This window comes from Drosophila mojavensis, unplaced genomic scaffold (genome assembly GCF_018153725.1).
Source record: "Drosophila mojavensis isolate 15081-1352.22 unplaced genomic scaffold, ASM1815372v1 contig_80, whole genome shotgun sequence".
Taxonomy (NCBI): Eukaryota; Metazoa; Arthropoda; class Insecta; order Diptera; family Drosophilidae; genus Drosophila; species Drosophila mojavensis.
The window spans coordinates 10345389-10361135 of record NW_025318906.1 but is presented as its reverse complement, the minus strand read 5'-3'; the positions used below and the strand labels follow the sequence as shown (position 1 = coordinate 10361135).

Genomic DNA, 15747 nt, shown 5'->3' with positions numbered 1-15747 from the left:
ACAAAATATGAGGCGTTATCACCAAACAGTGGGAGAGAGAGAGAGGGGAGGGAGATGGCAGTGGGGGTGCTGCTATGTCATGTGCAAATAGACAATACACACACTCACACATACAAACGCAACAAAACCGCCACGGATACATGCATTTATGTGTATATCATTGCCACATATTTGACTTTGGCTGCACTTTTGTGGCAGCTCTCTTTGACTTGGCTCAAATTGAAAAAGTTTGGTTTTTTTTTTTTTTTGTTCCGGCTGTGTTGTGTGCCAGCACGTTTTACATATGTGTGGGTGTATATGTGAATGTATGTAGATTTTAATAGCTTGATGATATTCGATATTGTAATTGATTCAACAAACGAGACAATACAACAATATATTTCGTCAATAAAATATTTTACACAATTCTTTATTCTCATTTATCTACAGCTATACACCTTTATCTATATATCTATATCAACTCCATTTTAGATATTCATATCAAATAAGCTTTAGGCTTTCCTGCATTCACCTTTGCCAAATGCTTAAGCAATCTCCTCTCCGTCGCAAAAAAGAAATCTCGCTAATGCCATTCACATTTGAAAGCCTCTTTAGCTGCCAAGATATACAACTGCTAGACTTATATGCTTTATAGTTTTCAACTGCAACGCTTCAATGCGCAACATGTTGCATAAAAACCAATTTAAAGCCATTGCCCTAACAACGATTTATGAAAGGAAAAGCTTTGACAAAAATGCGCTGCAAAATATGCTATAGTTTTTTTCCCCTGAACTCAGCTCAATGACGTCAAAGCACCCGGCAGGGGTCAGCTGTGTTATTCAATTGCGTTATTTGATATTTTGCTGCAATTGAATTTGCGTCACACAATCTGTCAAACATTGCAGGAGCTTGCATCACGAGCATGAGTAGTAGCAGCAATAGCAGGAGTAGCAGCAGCATGAGCAGGAGCAGCAGCAGCATAAAAGCTGCCAAATTGCATTTACACACTTTGACACCTTTAGCGTATAGCCCGAAGGGTTGGCTGCGCGTATTTTTCAATTTCATGGCGTGTCAAATATGCACACACACACATACACGCTTTCAAATATTGTAACTGTGCATTGTGTTTATTTATTTCAATTTTATTTGCTTTAGCTTTTACCTCTATTTCACTCGCGCTTCAGTTGTTATCGCTGCAGCGTGAATTTATTTTTGTTTCATTTTATTTTAATATTAAATTCTCACGAGTTTTAAATGTGCATACACACACACACACACACACATACACACATGTGTCGCTGCTTGTTAGCAACTTCTTCGACACAATTAAAATGCATTTAAAATGTTAATTCGTTTAGCAGCGAACGAGCTCGGCATTAAATTAAATTTTGCACTCAACAAAGTTGAATTGCAAACGCAACTTATGACTTCTAATACCCTGGAATTTTCTTAACTCAAATGCAAATGCAATTGCATGAAAGAATTGCCAAAAGACACATAGTTTAATTGTCTTTCGTTGTTATAGAAAATAATGAGAATTTAATACTAAAATATTATAATAATGTTGGCCTTGTTATAAGGTAAAAATTAGAAAATTTAATTGCAAATTTGTTATTCTTCTACAGTTTGCATTTTATATGTATTTATTGAATGAATATAATTAAATAGAATATATAATATTGATTTATTTTAATTTTAATATAAAATTTTTAATTTTTAAAATTTATATCTATTTGTATATATCAAAATCAAGCTAAATAGTTCAATCTACAGAGATGTTTGTCTTCTACAGGGTATCCTTAGTTCATATAGCTTTAATTCATAACATTTTACTTGTTTTCTGAAGTGAAAATGAACATTTCCCTTGACGCGCTCAAGATTGTGCAAGTGTGTGTGCATAAGACTTGCATGCTTGGCAGTGCTGCCAGCTTAGCCAATTTACGGCTAGATCTAGCTTATTTTAGAGGGATCCATTGAATATGAGTTTGGGATGGACATAAATTGAGGCAGAACCTGCAGAAGTCATAGTTATTAAGAGAGAACAGCAGAAACTGCCATCTATATATATATATATCTGTTCGTATGTCTTTATGTATATAGCTCTCTCTGTCTGTCTTACCATCTCTCCACAGTCTCTGCCTCTCTGCCTAACAAGAGCTAGGAACGAAGTAGAACTACAGAAGATCGTTTAAGTTGTTTATATGTGTGCAGCAGAATTCACTTCGTATTTATATTTGAGTAAAACGAAGCTAGAGTGCTTATAGCAGCAGAGAGTCTTCCCATTGGTTCATTTAAACTTCGACTAAAACGATCTCTACCTGGCGCCTAGCTCAACATTTGAGCGTGTCTTAGTGTGTGAGTGAAAGGTGCCCTATATAAAGGGCATCAGCTGCAGCATTTCTTCAGTCGCCCAGGCCTGGTGGGTGGGGTCAGTCGTGCAGTGCAGTAAAGTGAAGTGAAGTGGGGTGAAGTGAAGTGTAGTGAGTGATCGTTCAGCTAAGTATTAAAGACTTAGAAGAGGGAATACTTTGAGAGAATATTTGGAATACTTAGAGAAAATACTTGGAGAAAAGACTTTAAAGAAATAGTTAGAGAAAAGACCTTGAAGAAATACTTAGGCGAAAAACTAAGAGGAAAGTTTTTAAGAAAATACTTAGAAGATTACTTAGACGAATTACTTAGCGGAATACTTGGAAGAAATACTTAGAAGAAGACTTTGAGTAAATGAAATTGGCAGCTCAAGAGCTGACAACACTAATGCACAGCTCTCAGCTGCGTGTGCATGTGCGTATGAGTGTGTGCGTGTGTCAGCTCAAAGACAGTTGAGAGCATTTGGCAACACGCAACGCAACGCAACGCAATGCGATGCGTCGACAACGTTGACTTGATGACTTTTGACTTTTTGACGCTAGCTGCGAATGCAATTGCCTCAAGCAATAGAGACATACTCGGCACAAACACACACACACACACACTCACACACACACTCACATACTCATCGCATTGGGTGTTGTCGTGACACGTGTTTTGTGCGCCCTCTTGAAGAGCTGTCGTCACTTGGGATAACATTTATCTGCTGATTGCACAATTGTAATGCATTTGCAATTACTCAAGTAGTTGGACTAATGCAATTTAAAGACATTCGCCCTTCAATTCGATTCAATTGCATTTTCTGTAATTTGCATACAAATATTTAATGCGTTTAACATGCTGCACGAAATTTTGTTAATTTGCATAAAAACAAATGCAAATTTCTTCAATGGACTCGATATCGAGGCTGCGTCTAGACCGGATGCTGCGACTAAACGGAAATTAATGGCTGCTGCCTGCCGTCGAATGGCCAGAAAAGTGAATTGAAATGAAATGGGAAAAAGGCTAAAAATATATGAAAATGTGATAATGCCTGACTGAGAGTTACTCTGTAAGCCATGAGAAAATGTGGAGAGGAGAGTGAGAGGCAGACAGAGAGAGAGAGAGAGAGACAGCAGCAGCAACAGTAAGGAAATATGCAGTCAGCTATTGAGTAATACAAAGTTTTCGCCATTGCAGTACATCATCACAGTATTCACTGTAGGGACTGCATACGGTTCTTTAGGAACGCCTCAATGCCCATTAAAAAGAGATTCAAATATGTTTGCTTTTACTTGCGCTCTCTCTCCCTCTCTCTCCCTCTCTCTCTCTCTCTCTCTCTCTCTCTCTCTCTCTCTCTCTCTCTCTCTCTCCCTCTCTCTCTACTTCACTTGTCAATGCATTGAGGACAACGCTAAAGGGACTCTTAAAATTTGCTAAGGGATTTTTTACAAACTCCATGCAATCATGCAGGTGCCAACTGCGAGGCTCCCCAAAGTAAAATGCACTCTCAGCTAAATGTTAGCATACTGGATGTAAGCAAGGATAGTTCTTCAATATAAGGAACTGACTGACTCTCTGACTATCTTTTTTAGTTTTCTATCATATATATATACATATGTATATAGAGCTCAATTATGTTCGACTGAGTCTTGCTCTTTGTCCATCTTTAATTTCATCTCAAGTACTTAGCATAAATCAGCTTGCATTGCATAATTTTGCGGTTTGTCTTGAAAGTAAATAGCAAAATGAAAGGCTGAATAAGCCGCTTAAAAATGAACAAAAAAAAAAGGAAAACAATTGTAACTCGCAGCTGGTTTTTTGTGCACAAATAGTTGCGAGGAATCGGATCGATTGCGCACAGAATTGAAATTCAATTTTTGCACAAATAACTTGCAGATAGAAAGCTCAAATGCAGGCGAAGGTCCTGCGCATCCTGGAAGCCAGCTCTTATATGACATTTCATTATTCATGTCTGTCTTTCTCTCTCTCTCTCTCTCTCTCTCTCTCTCTCTTCTTCCCTTTTCTCTCTGTTTGCTCTCGAGTGTATTTAATCGCTTCTTGGTTGGCAACAACTTGTCTGCGGTTCGATTGCTGCGAAACATCATTAAATTTGCAGAGCTTGCCACCAGATTGTGGCGTGCAACGTACATATGTGTGGCAAGCGCTTTGTTTTATCTCACACACACACACACACACACACACACACACACACACAGGACACACTGTAGCAACAATGTTGTATTTTTGTTATGGCTCGCTTTCAATCAGAGCTGCTTTTACAACAATTGCAACGCGAGCTAAGCGGATTCTCTCGGCGAGGACAATGTTGCCTGTCAGCTCCTGTTGTTTCTGTCGCTTATTGGATTGACTTGAAAGCCTCCAAGGTAAAGCTAAAAAACAAAACAGAAGCAACAGAAAAAACAATAAAACCAACAACAACAGAAGCCAGCCACACAATGGATTTGGGCGGGCCAACGGGGCGGATGGCGCATAAACTATTTTGCAGCGCACTGATCTGGAAATATTTGTAAAGAATTCGAAGTGAAAGTAAAAAATGAAATGAAATGGGATTGCGAAGGACTAAGAAAAGCTGATTTCCTAAAGATTTTTAGTGAGCTTACTCTGAAGTAAGTGAAATAATGGCATAATAATATTAAAGGTTCAATGAAGTTTAATGTAAAGACTTGGAGAAGCTTTTCATGGGTTGGTAGGGTTGGATATACTCGATTTAATATGGGCAACTACTATTTTAGATACAGAAGAAGAAGAAGACATCTATGAAGCATACTCTGGTATTTTATTTAATATAAAAATTTGTAAAATATTCTTGGGAATAATTAAATAAGAGTTATAGTAACCCAGTTGAAAAACGATAAAAGATATTTTAAGGTTGTTGGTATAAGAGATGTAGGAGAAGGCAATGCTTTAAGTTACATATTATTTAAACAACATCAGCTTTCTATACATAGTTCATTGATATAACTTCAAGTCGAACTTCTCATCTTAAAGAGATAAATCATATCTATCTATATCATATTCTACCTCCTATCCTTCAGCTAATTCATTTAGTGTTGACTTCTGGTCAGTTTTCTCGCTCAATTTATCAATGCTGGCTAAATGCTGTCACGTGCAAATCGCGCTAATTAAATCAAGTTGCAAAAGAATTTTAATGCGCATTAAAACTTGACGTAAAAGTGGCGTAAGCGTTAACATTAACGTGAGCGTGACGTTAACGTAATGATTGTCATAAATTTGCATTTATGGTGAGCTGGTAAGCAATTCATTTGCTGGTCACAGAGGCAGTCAGAGAGAGTGAGAGAGAGGGAGGGAGAGAGGGAGAGAGGGAGATAGAGATAGGTACTTCCTGCTGGACTTCGATGCTGATGCTGTCACATGATGCGTCGCGTCGTCTGCTGATGGGACGAGCGAGTCGCCTGGGCATATTAATTAAAGTGTCGCTGCTAATGAGTTAGATTAAAGCGAACAGGACGCTGCCACGTGTATGTGTGTATGTGTGTGTGTGTGAGTGGGTAATTGGCTGCAGCATACGATCGAAGTCAGGCTTACGTGTGTATGTGTGTGCGTATAATTTGCTGGGCATTCATTATGCTTTTTATGCACGTCAGACGACAACGACGACGACAAGGACTATGCAAGGTCCTTTAATGTCCGGCACAGGGCAGCTTAACGTGCCTGCAATTACCTACATTTACTGCATACTCTGGCCCAAACAATTTGCGTCTCTGATTTGACGCGTTAAACACATCGTAAATAAATGTATACATGTATAAATGTAACACACACACACTCACACACTCTCCTGCTTGATTTATGTTTATCGCTGAAAGTATGCCAACATAAATTATATTTCGATTTGCTGCTAATTTGAACTTTGGCTTTTATGCCGAGACCTTCCATTCGTCTGGTCTGCTTTCTGGTCTGTGAATAATTTAAATTGCAAAACTTTAGCGGGGTAAAAATCGGAATTCTTTTATAAATGTGAACCTAGAGGAGAGTGGACTTATTGCAAAAGTATTATTATTATTGTTAAGCCTTAAGAGAGCGCATTTGGCTTGCACTCAACGCATATTGTTAAAGAAAGTATATTAAAAAATTTAATAAAAGCATTCGCTATTCACTTCATTCTCTCTGAAAGGGCTTTTGCGGCATTTTACAATAAATCTGTTTTTTTTTTTTTTTTTTATCGTATTTTCCTGGAATTTTTTATTGGACTTAAGGTCAGCTTAAAGCAGTGTGTGGGCTATTTTTCACATTTTTTGGCTTACTCAAATTTGTTTGTTAACTTGTCTCTGCTGTTAGCCTGAAATCGAAAGGTCGTTGTTAAATTTCGCTGTAATATTATAATTTTAATTTATTATTGATACATATATTTATATTTTATATTAAGGCATTTAATATAATATGAAAGCCAAACTAAACTTTCTATAACAATATGAAAAATAATTAAATTAAGCAAAATATATTACAATAATATTTAATAGGAAAATTAAAGCCATATTTATCATGCACCTGCATGACAGCTTACAGGCATGTGTACACCTTTTTACACACGTTCATTTCAGAGCTATGCTTAAGGTGCATTGCACACATTGTTTGGGCTTAGATTCTATTTCTATTTATTCATGTCTAGAGCTCAGCTTGGGTAAAGTAATTCATTTAATTATTCTATACAAAAATATACTATAGATATATATAACTATATCTATATATATCTATATATACATATATATATCTATATATGCTATTCACCATTTGCTCTACTCTACTCTATTCTACTCTACATTGCTTTACTTCTTCATCTGGCTTAGCTTTTAGCTTAATAAATTTGTGCACTGCTCACATTCCGCATATATTTGTCTATATATCCTGTTTTTATTAAATCGTTTATATATAGGTGTGTGTATGTGTGTGCGTTTATAAATGTAATACAAGCGTTAACAAATGTTATTTTTATTGCCGAAAATGTTGTATGTGTCATAAAATGGCATCGAGGCAGACGCGCAAACAGCAACAGAGCGATAAAAAGCCATGAACTGTGCCAGCGCATACAGAGGAGGGGCTTTTAAATAAAAACCATATATCAGTGGGGCACACACACACACACAGCTCCGCAGTGGGACAAAAAGTTTGTGCCGTCTGTTGCGGCTGCCACTGATAAAAAATGTTCCTCATGCAAATGCTAACTTTGTCAATTTTTATTTGTTTATTTCGTTTCAATTCCCTTTGCTAGCTATGCATCTGTCTCGCTCTCCCTCTCTCTCTCTCTCTCACTCGCTCTGTGTCTGACATTTTATAGATATTGTAAGCACTTCCCTTCGTCTGCTTTTCCTTTGGCCTGGCCCGCATTGCGTAAAGTGCTTTATGAGCACTGACGGAAATTTGCCAAGTGCTGTTATTAATACTAATATTTCATATACGTGTGTGCGTGTGCATGTGCGTGTGTGTGTGTGTGCGTTTATTGTGGCATTTGGCTTTTAATGGCCCACACAATTGAGCGCTCCAAAAACTGTTGACATGACGAAAGGTTGCCAAGGAATCCCCGCCAAAGCCTTTTGCACCACTCGTCGCCACAATTTGACTCCACTGAATGGCCGAACATTAAATGAGCTCAGCCCGACGACTCCTGCCGCAACAACGCAAATGCTCTCAATTTCACTTAGAAAGCAGCACACCGTGGTGGGACGCCACGAGAGTTTTGGCAGCTTAATTTGCCACCAATTAACTTTTACCTTATTTTTTTTATTTGTTGGCCAGAAAGGGAAAATTGTCTAAGCCCAAATAGATTGGCTGGGTAAATAACCGATTTAAGTTGAAAGATGAATGATATCAATATTGATAAGCCTTCTTTTCCATTTTTGTGTTTCATTGTTAAAATTGAATTTTCGTTGGCATTTAATTAAGATATTTAAATGATATAAAATATAACTAAAATTATACAAAACAATATTATGATCTTTGATTAAAAAAAGGAAAATTTTATAAAAAAAAAAATTATATAAAGTTAAAAATAAATAGTAAATTTAAAATGAATGTTATTCTTGATTTAAATATATAAATAAAGTAGAAAAAATTAAATTTAATAATAAAGTAAAAATTTACTAGTCCAACTAAAAATAAAAATAAAATTGAATGAATTATAAATAAAAAAATAAATAGAGTATTAAAAATGAATATATAAAAAACATTAAATTATAAATTAAATTAAATGAATTAAATAAAAACCCAAAATTAAATATAAAATTAAAATAAAATGGAATGAATTATAAATAAAAATAAAAAATTTATATTTTATAAAAATGATAAACTAAATAGTGATATATAACGACTTTACATGTCCTACAAATATTTTAAATACAATTAATATTTTTAAAGTGAACCCTTGGTAATTATTCTCTCTTACATTTTCTACTCGCATATTTGTTTCCATTTTGTAATATATTGTCTGTAATATTAATTGCAATTTCGTTGCTGTGTTTTTATGAAGCTCTTGAATGAAAACATATTTATTTGCGGCCCTATTTAGTAGGAATAATAAAAACAGTCGCTGGCGCTGCAAGCCAGAAAGCTGCGGCTCACTTTTCCATATAAATTGCAACTGTTGGCCCGCAGGCCACTAAATTGTGGCAACAGCTGGCGATGTTGTTGCTGTTGTTGTAGTTGTTGCTGCTGCATATTCATTTCGGCAAGCTTTGTGCAGCTTATGGCACGGCTGTGGCTGTGGCTGCAGCTGCCGCTGCCGCTGTGGCTCCAGCTGAGCTGAGCGACCGAGGCGGAGGCGGAGCCATAGGCAATGGCCCTGGCCGCCACATGCCTCTGACTGATGGCCAGGTGAATTCCATGGCCAGCGTCAAGCTGCTTGCGGATTAAGCGAACGGGATTTGAACTGATGGACGCGATTAAAAATATGATGCGACTGCTGCAGCAGCAAAAAAAAAAAAAAGGAAAGAAAGAAAAAGCGCAAAAAGAAAATGCTGTCATTTTGCCTGCATTATGGAAAATGTCAATGCGGAAAATCCGCAACAAATGGCTTTCGTTTTATGTAATTTTTTAGTGCTGCAATTGTGGCACGCAAATTAAATTGTTGCCTGCACTTCACTTGATGCTATTAAGCTGCTTAGCTCGCTCGAAGCTGCAATGTGATTTCAATGCAACGCAGCGCACAAATGTATGCTACACTTTTTTTAAGCAGGCAGCTGAACGTATTTTTAATTGATTAAATATTAATATTTATGCAACTGTAAAGCAACGAAAAACATTTAAAATATGCAAACAAAATATGATCGAATTTTATGGAAATTTTAATTAAATACATTTAATTTAGGCATGTTAAGCTAGCTGGAAATGTTTTATGCTGATGCTGTGCAACAAAGTGAACAAATTAAAACTGTAGCAAAACTTGTAAAGTTTTTAAACATTATATTATATTATATGTCCATGCCTTTTATATGTATATATAAATTACCTTAACTTAACTTGCCTTATCACAGAGCTAATATTACTTTAAACTCATTTCTGCATTCGCTTATTTGCTCAGATTTGCTTGCTCAAGCCACTTGACATTCTAATTTGCTCGATTTGATGTGTAGGGTATTCAAGAGCATTTAGCCATTTCCGTTTTCCGTTAGCAATTTCATTACTTTAATGCGCAAAAGGCGAGCAGAGCTAAAGCTGAATGTATATGTAGATGACTGCAGATGTATGGGACAGATGGGCAGCCCAGAGCCGACCGACCAAGCGAGCCGAGTCGAGCGGGCAAAGTTTTTAAATCTTTATTTATACAGCTTCCGCAGAGCATTTTGTCCTTGCTGAAAGTTTGTGGCTACAGCAATGTGTATTATGTGTGTGTGTGTGTGCGTCAGAGGTGGTGAATGGGTGTGTTTGTGTGTGCTGTGCTGTGGGTGCTTAAAAATGAAATAATTTTGACAGCCACACTTTTGCGGCTGCCAATGCAAAAAGCAGGCAACAGCATTTACAAAATGCCTTGACAAAAGTTTTGCCCAAGGGTCACACACACACACACACACACACGCACACAATGCGAAAAGGGTGACTATGTATGGGGGGGGTGGCATCTGGTTGCTATAGAGCTAATGGAATTGAGCTGGAGCCAGCTCAAAGCGGATTATGCTGCGCAACTTGCCAAATTGTTTAGTTTTTGCAACAACAACAACAACAAGAAGAAGAGTAGAGTAGAAACTAAAACAACTAAATGAAACTTTCCGCCATCGATAATAACCGCACTTTTGTTTTTGCTTCGATTTGCAGTGCATGCGCGCCTATGTGGACTTTGAGATAACCGAAGGCGCCTACGAGATCTCCTGCCCCGATGCCAAATGCCCCGCCCAGGGGGCCATCTCGCTGCCCGAAATCGCGAACCTAACCACAACGAACTTGCTAAAGAAACATCATCGTTATCGCCTAAATCGAGGTACATGTCACTGCCCCTAATCTCCCACACCCCTCTTTCTCTCTCTTGCTTAATCATTTATCAAACGCTTTTCTCTCGACTACAGAAATCGAATTGGATAAAACGCGCACCTGGTGTCCACGTGCCGGCTGCGAGACAATTTGCATGGTGGGCACAGCAAGCACAGCTGGTGATGCGGCTGCCACGGCTGCCAATGGTACAACGACTGGACTGGCGGGCAGCGCGATTTGCCAAATGGATGAATCGCCATCCACATCCCAGAGCTATACTCCACAACAGGATGGTGCTCAGCCACTGCTCTCGATATCGGTGCATTGTCCATCCTGCAAGGATGAGTTCTGTGCTCTCTGCAAGAAGGCGGTAAGTAGGATTGTGCCAGGTCTATGAAAAGTTTGTACAATTACGCAGCTCTGGCTCACTCCCTGGGTCGCACCTGCCGAATCTTGCAGCAAGCAATTAATTAATGGAATTTCTGTTCCCTTCACAGTATCATCCAAACATAAGCTGTGAGGAATTCGGACGTCGTCTGATTGCTGATGGCCAGGATGATATTGGCATACCGTTCGATAACGAGCTCATCAAATGCTGCCCCATGTGCGCGGTGCCCATTGAGAAGGACGAGGGCTGCGCCCAGATGATGTGCAAGCGGTGCAAGCACGTCTTCTGCTGGTACTGTCTGGCCAGTCTCGATGTGAGTGTTGTCTGTTATTTGTCATCTGTTATCTGTTGAGGCTAATGAATGCATTCACTTATTCGCAGGATGACTTTCTGTTGCGTCACTATGACAAGGGACCGTGCAAGAATAAATTGGGTCACTCGCGTGCCTCTGTCGTCTGGCATCGTGCTCAAGTCATTGGGATATTTGCCGGCTTTGGCATTTTGCTGCTGGTGGCGTCGCCGCTGCTGCTGCTAGCTGCGCCGTGCATCATTTGCTGCAAGTGCCGCGGCTGCAGCGGCTCCAAGATTGATGAGGTGGACGCTGAGCTGGAGGAGGAGGTTACCGCACTGCAGGGCTAGCTTCTGATTGATAATCATTTCAACTCACTTTAGCTGCCCGCTGTCCGCTGTCCCCCCACTTTTTAAACCGACCTGACGAGTTATGTTCTTTTCTTCATTTTTTTTTTTTATTACTATTTAACATGCGACTAATTAGATGGTTGCATAACTACATATATTGTTATTGACAGACCGTTTAAATTTATTTTAATTGTATGCATTGTATAGTATGTGTTAACTAAATTGTGATATTTACAGTGATTCGATTTATAATTGAATCGAAAATTTGTTGAGCCTATACAGAGAAAAAAGCGCGCCTTTGATTCATTTCTTGTTTTAGGTTTCGTGTCGATTTCTTTACATACATATACGCCGATATCTGTGTAAGCGCGTATATGTGTGCGTATCCGTATATATAAATATGTATATGTATATGAATATGAATATGTAATGTATGTAAATCTATCAATTGTTTTATTTTTGTCCATTCAAGAAGATTGTATACATTGTGTAAGCCCAAACAACATTTTAGCGCGTAAGTTAGCCTAAATCTACTAGCCCACTATAGCATTTTATATATAACTCTCATATATTTCAAAATGTGCTGCTTTTATATCAAGAACACACACACATATATATACACACACCCACACAAATCCACGCATATGACCCTTTTCTCAAGTATTACGGAATAACGCACGCAAATTTGAAAAACAATTAATCAGCGTAAAATGTTAATTGATTTCAAATGTTTATGCATCTGCTTGGAAATGCTTTTAACTACCTATATAAATAAATAAATAAAACACAAGAAAAATGAAATAACACAACAAATTGCTGCTGAAACCTATGTACGTACATATAAGAAAAGGTTTTGATCGATGTAAATTATTAAAATACTTATTTAATGCATATATATCATAAAAAAAATAATACATATGTATGTGTATGTATATATATGCGTGTATATTAAAAAACAATGTTTAAATTCTACTCTAAATGTGAGCAACTACCGCGTATGCTGTTTAAAATAAAATGTTAAAAAAAAAATTTAAAGTGCGTTTTATTTTGTCTTTTAAATGCGCGCCCCATCGAGAGCTATATCGATATATTTGGTTTTGGGGTGACCATGTATTTACAATATGATTTTCAGGGCTGTATGCTAATGATTTATCGTTATCGAAACAAGCTGATTTCGTGCCATTTCGAGTATTACTCTTAATTCATTGCAATTGGCCGGCATTAGTATTTATGAACTTTATAAAATATACGTTGTTAGAAGATCGGAAGTAAGATGGAAGAGCAGGCCTGTCCGCGGTGCAAGACCACCAAATATCGGAATCCCTCACTAAAATTGATGGTCAATGTTTGCGGTCACACGCTATGCGAATCTTGTGTGGATATGCTCTTCCTCAAGGGCTCCGGCGCTTGTCCGGAATGTATGGTACCATTGCGGCGGAACAACTTTCGTGTACAGCTCTTCGAAGATCCCATGGTGGAGAAGGAGGTGGACATAAGACGACGCATTCTGCGTGACTACAACAAGCGCGAAGAGGACTTTGCAACGCTGGAGGAATATAATGATTACTTGGAAGAAATCGAGGATATTGTCTACAATCTGTGCAACAACATTGAAATTATTGAGACCAACAAACGCATCGAGGCCTATAAGCGGGACAACCGCGAGGTCATTCAGCGCAATAAAACGCGCGTTGGCCGCGACGAATGCGCCCTGGAAGAGTTACTCGAGCTAGAGCGCGTGCAGGATGAGTCGCGCAAGAAGGAGCTGGAAGAGCTGGAAACCGAGCATAAAAAGAAAAAGGCTCGTGACAAGCAGGCCCTCATCGAGGAGCTCATGTACAGCGGCAAGGACGCTGCCACCATTGTCAGCGAGTTCGCCGAGAAGGCTGAAAAGCAGCGCGAGGAGGAGAAGCAGTTGCCGCCTCCTAAACCTGCAAACGAATTCTCCACAGGCATTAAGTTTGGTCAGACTGCAGATCCAACACTGCTGCCAGTACCAAAATCGGAGGAGGGCCCTATCTTTATATACGAACCTCTCATACCCATCACCGAAGGTCCGACGCCGCCGCCCCTTGCCGAGGTCGAGTCCATGGGCTACGTCTCACATATAAGGCCCGAGACGCCGCAGGAGAATGCCGGCGGCTTCACGTCCGCATTGGCATGCCAGCGTGCTCTCCAGGAGGCTATGCAGTGCCTCTTCTATACGCCAACTACTGGCATAGGCGTGGGCCTTTAAAGCTAAAAGCAAACCATCTCGTTGAAAAATGTGTTCCCATACGATATGCACTCCTCACATGTATTCTAATTCTATTTATAAAACTTATAAATATGTTATAAAAAAAAAAAAAAATTAAAATATTTTAGGCGGCTGCTTAGATGGAGCTGCTGTTATTCTTTTGGATGTGGAGATCTTTGATGATATCGCAAAGAGCAGTAAATAACGAAAATCGTCCCGTATGTGGGCCACTCAGGATGCATTTTAGCCAGACTTGGGTCCCACGGCTCAAGATATAATAGCTAAATGGCGGCCCGATGTTTCACAAAAGGCATCTAAGTTCTTCCATGTCATTGAAATCTCAGCAACAATGATTTCCGATGGAGTTACTACTTGCGATCCAATCATAATTAATGCCCTTATCATCCAGAGCTCATAACACGATTGATTCTAGTTTTTATGGTTTCTTGGTATTGCCTTCTAGAAAAACAAAAAATGGAGTCACCTCTAGGACCAAACGTTTTCTACGATTTTATTACAACTTAAATAATTTATGATAAATATTTGAATATCTGCATTTGATGGAGCAATTTGAAAATTTGGGTTTGTGTTCTTTTTTGGCTTGAAAGCTGCAGTTGAAGGTCATTAATCTTTGTCGGGTCCTCCAGGTCCGCTGACAGTCTCGTCCGCATTCATCAAAAAGAGGTAACGCCAAGCAAAGGCCAGCGCTACAGAAGCCCCAAATGGAATACCCACATAAATATAGATATGTTCATAAAATCCGTGAAAGAGAGCGGGCCAAAGAGATCGGAATGGATTCATGCAGGACTGAGAATATTGTGTCTAACAAAATCAAGATATAACATTATATTTTATATATGTATATATATATATATATGTATTTATGTATGTACTTACTCCGACGAGAGTGGCGCAAATGACAACGAAACCGATTTTCAATGATACAGATTCATTTGGGGGCTGATTGCTTTCATGAACCGATGAACAAAAAGCTAGAACCCAAGCGCCGCTTATATAAAATTCTACAACCAAAGCCATCCACCATTCCGACGATACTTCCGTCACACAGAACTGTATTTTTGACAGCAAATTGCCGTACATAGCAAAAGCGATGCAGTAGCCTAGGCAGGAGCCCCCTAATTGCATTAATATATAAAGTAGACCATCCACCACCTTAATATTTCTAATTATCATGGATGCAACCGAGATTATTGGATTCAAATGAGCACCGGATACAATTCGAAATGCCATTGTTCCAGCGATAATTAGGCCACCCCATGTGAATGCGTATCCAAGGATAGTTGACTGGAACTGCGGCGCATATACACGCTCCGGGTTGAAAAGCTGATCAAGTGTTGATCTGGTCGAAGTAACTGCCAGACCAGTGTAACAGCAGCCAATGCATTGCACAAGCATGCTGCCTAACATTTCGGCTACAAGCCTTGCAGCTAAATTCTTGTCGCATTTAACCATTGTTTTTATTTTTTATACAAAAAAAAAAAAAAAAAAAAAAAAAAAAAAAAAACAAAAATGTAATAAAAAAAAGTACACAGTATAGAAATTGGGTATTTTAAACTTTGAACAATTTTGTTGTTTCAAGTGACGAAGCTAACTAATTATGACACTATTTCAGGCAAACTATTTTTTGTTTGGTGAACGGATTCGTTTCGGTTGCTATGTCTCTAACGAATTTTGTGTGGTATCAAAAAGAATT

General features: G+C 38.6%; 3 protein-coding genes across 5 annotated transcripts in view; 2 read left to right on the top strand and 1 right to left on the bottom strand.

Moving 5' to 3' along the window:
* The window catches only part of LOC6579378, a 91946-nt gene extending 79336 nt beyond the window's left edge, over positions 1 to 12610 (top strand). For all 3 annotated transcript variants that reach the window (XM_032730675.2, XM_002005238.3, XM_044010947.1), the window contains 4 exons: positions 10618 to 10780; positions 10866 to 11140; positions 11268 to 11471; positions 11540 to 12610. In XM_032730675.2, the coding sequence (XP_032586566.1) occupies positions 10618 to 10780; positions 10866 to 11140; positions 11268 to 11471; positions 11540 to 11797 (900 nt within the window). In that variant the 3' untranslated portion in view covers positions 11798 to 12610. The remainder of the gene's footprint in view (positions 1 to 10617; positions 10781 to 10865; positions 11141 to 11267; positions 11472 to 11539) is intronic.
* Positions 12611 to 12959: 349 nt separating this feature from the next.
* LOC6579377 (CDK-activating kinase assembly factor MAT1) lies at positions 12960 to 14198 on the top strand. Its single transcript, XM_002005237.4, has one exon. It carries the CDS (start codon positions 13071 to 13073, stop codon positions 14031 to 14033), a length of 963 nt encoding a protein of 320 aa, XP_002005273.1. The 5' UTR covers positions 12960 to 13070; the 3' UTR covers positions 14034 to 14198.
* A 320-nt stretch (positions 14199 to 14518) lies between these two features.
* Positions 14519 to 15654, bottom strand: LOC26527459 (probable aquaporin NIP4-2). The gene is made up of 2 exons (XM_015163645.3): positions 14931 to 15654; positions 14519 to 14855 (listed from the first exon to the last, which is right to left on the bottom strand). The coding sequence occupies exons 1-2, from the start codon at positions 15504 to 15506 to the stop codon at positions 14658 to 14660; spliced, it is 774 nt and encodes a 257-aa protein (XP_015019131.1). The 5' UTR covers positions 15507 to 15654; the 3' UTR covers positions 14519 to 14657.
* Between the last annotated feature and the right edge of the window lie 93 nt (positions 15655 to 15747).

Excerpts from the sequence above, each read along its gene's own strand:
- LOC26527459 (XM_015163645.3), bottom strand. The coding sequence starts at position 15,506 with ATGGTTAAATGCGACAAGAATTTAGCTGCAAGGCTTGTAGCCGAAATG. Across the intron at positions 14,856-14,930 it reads TTTGCGCCACTCTCGTCGGA|ACACAATATTCTCAGTCCTG; the intron begins GTAAGTACATAC and ends TGATTTTGTTAG.
- LOC6579377 (XM_002005237.4), top strand. The coding sequence starts at position 13,071 with ATGGAAGAGCAGGCCTGTCCGCGGTGCAAGACCACCAAATATCGGAAT.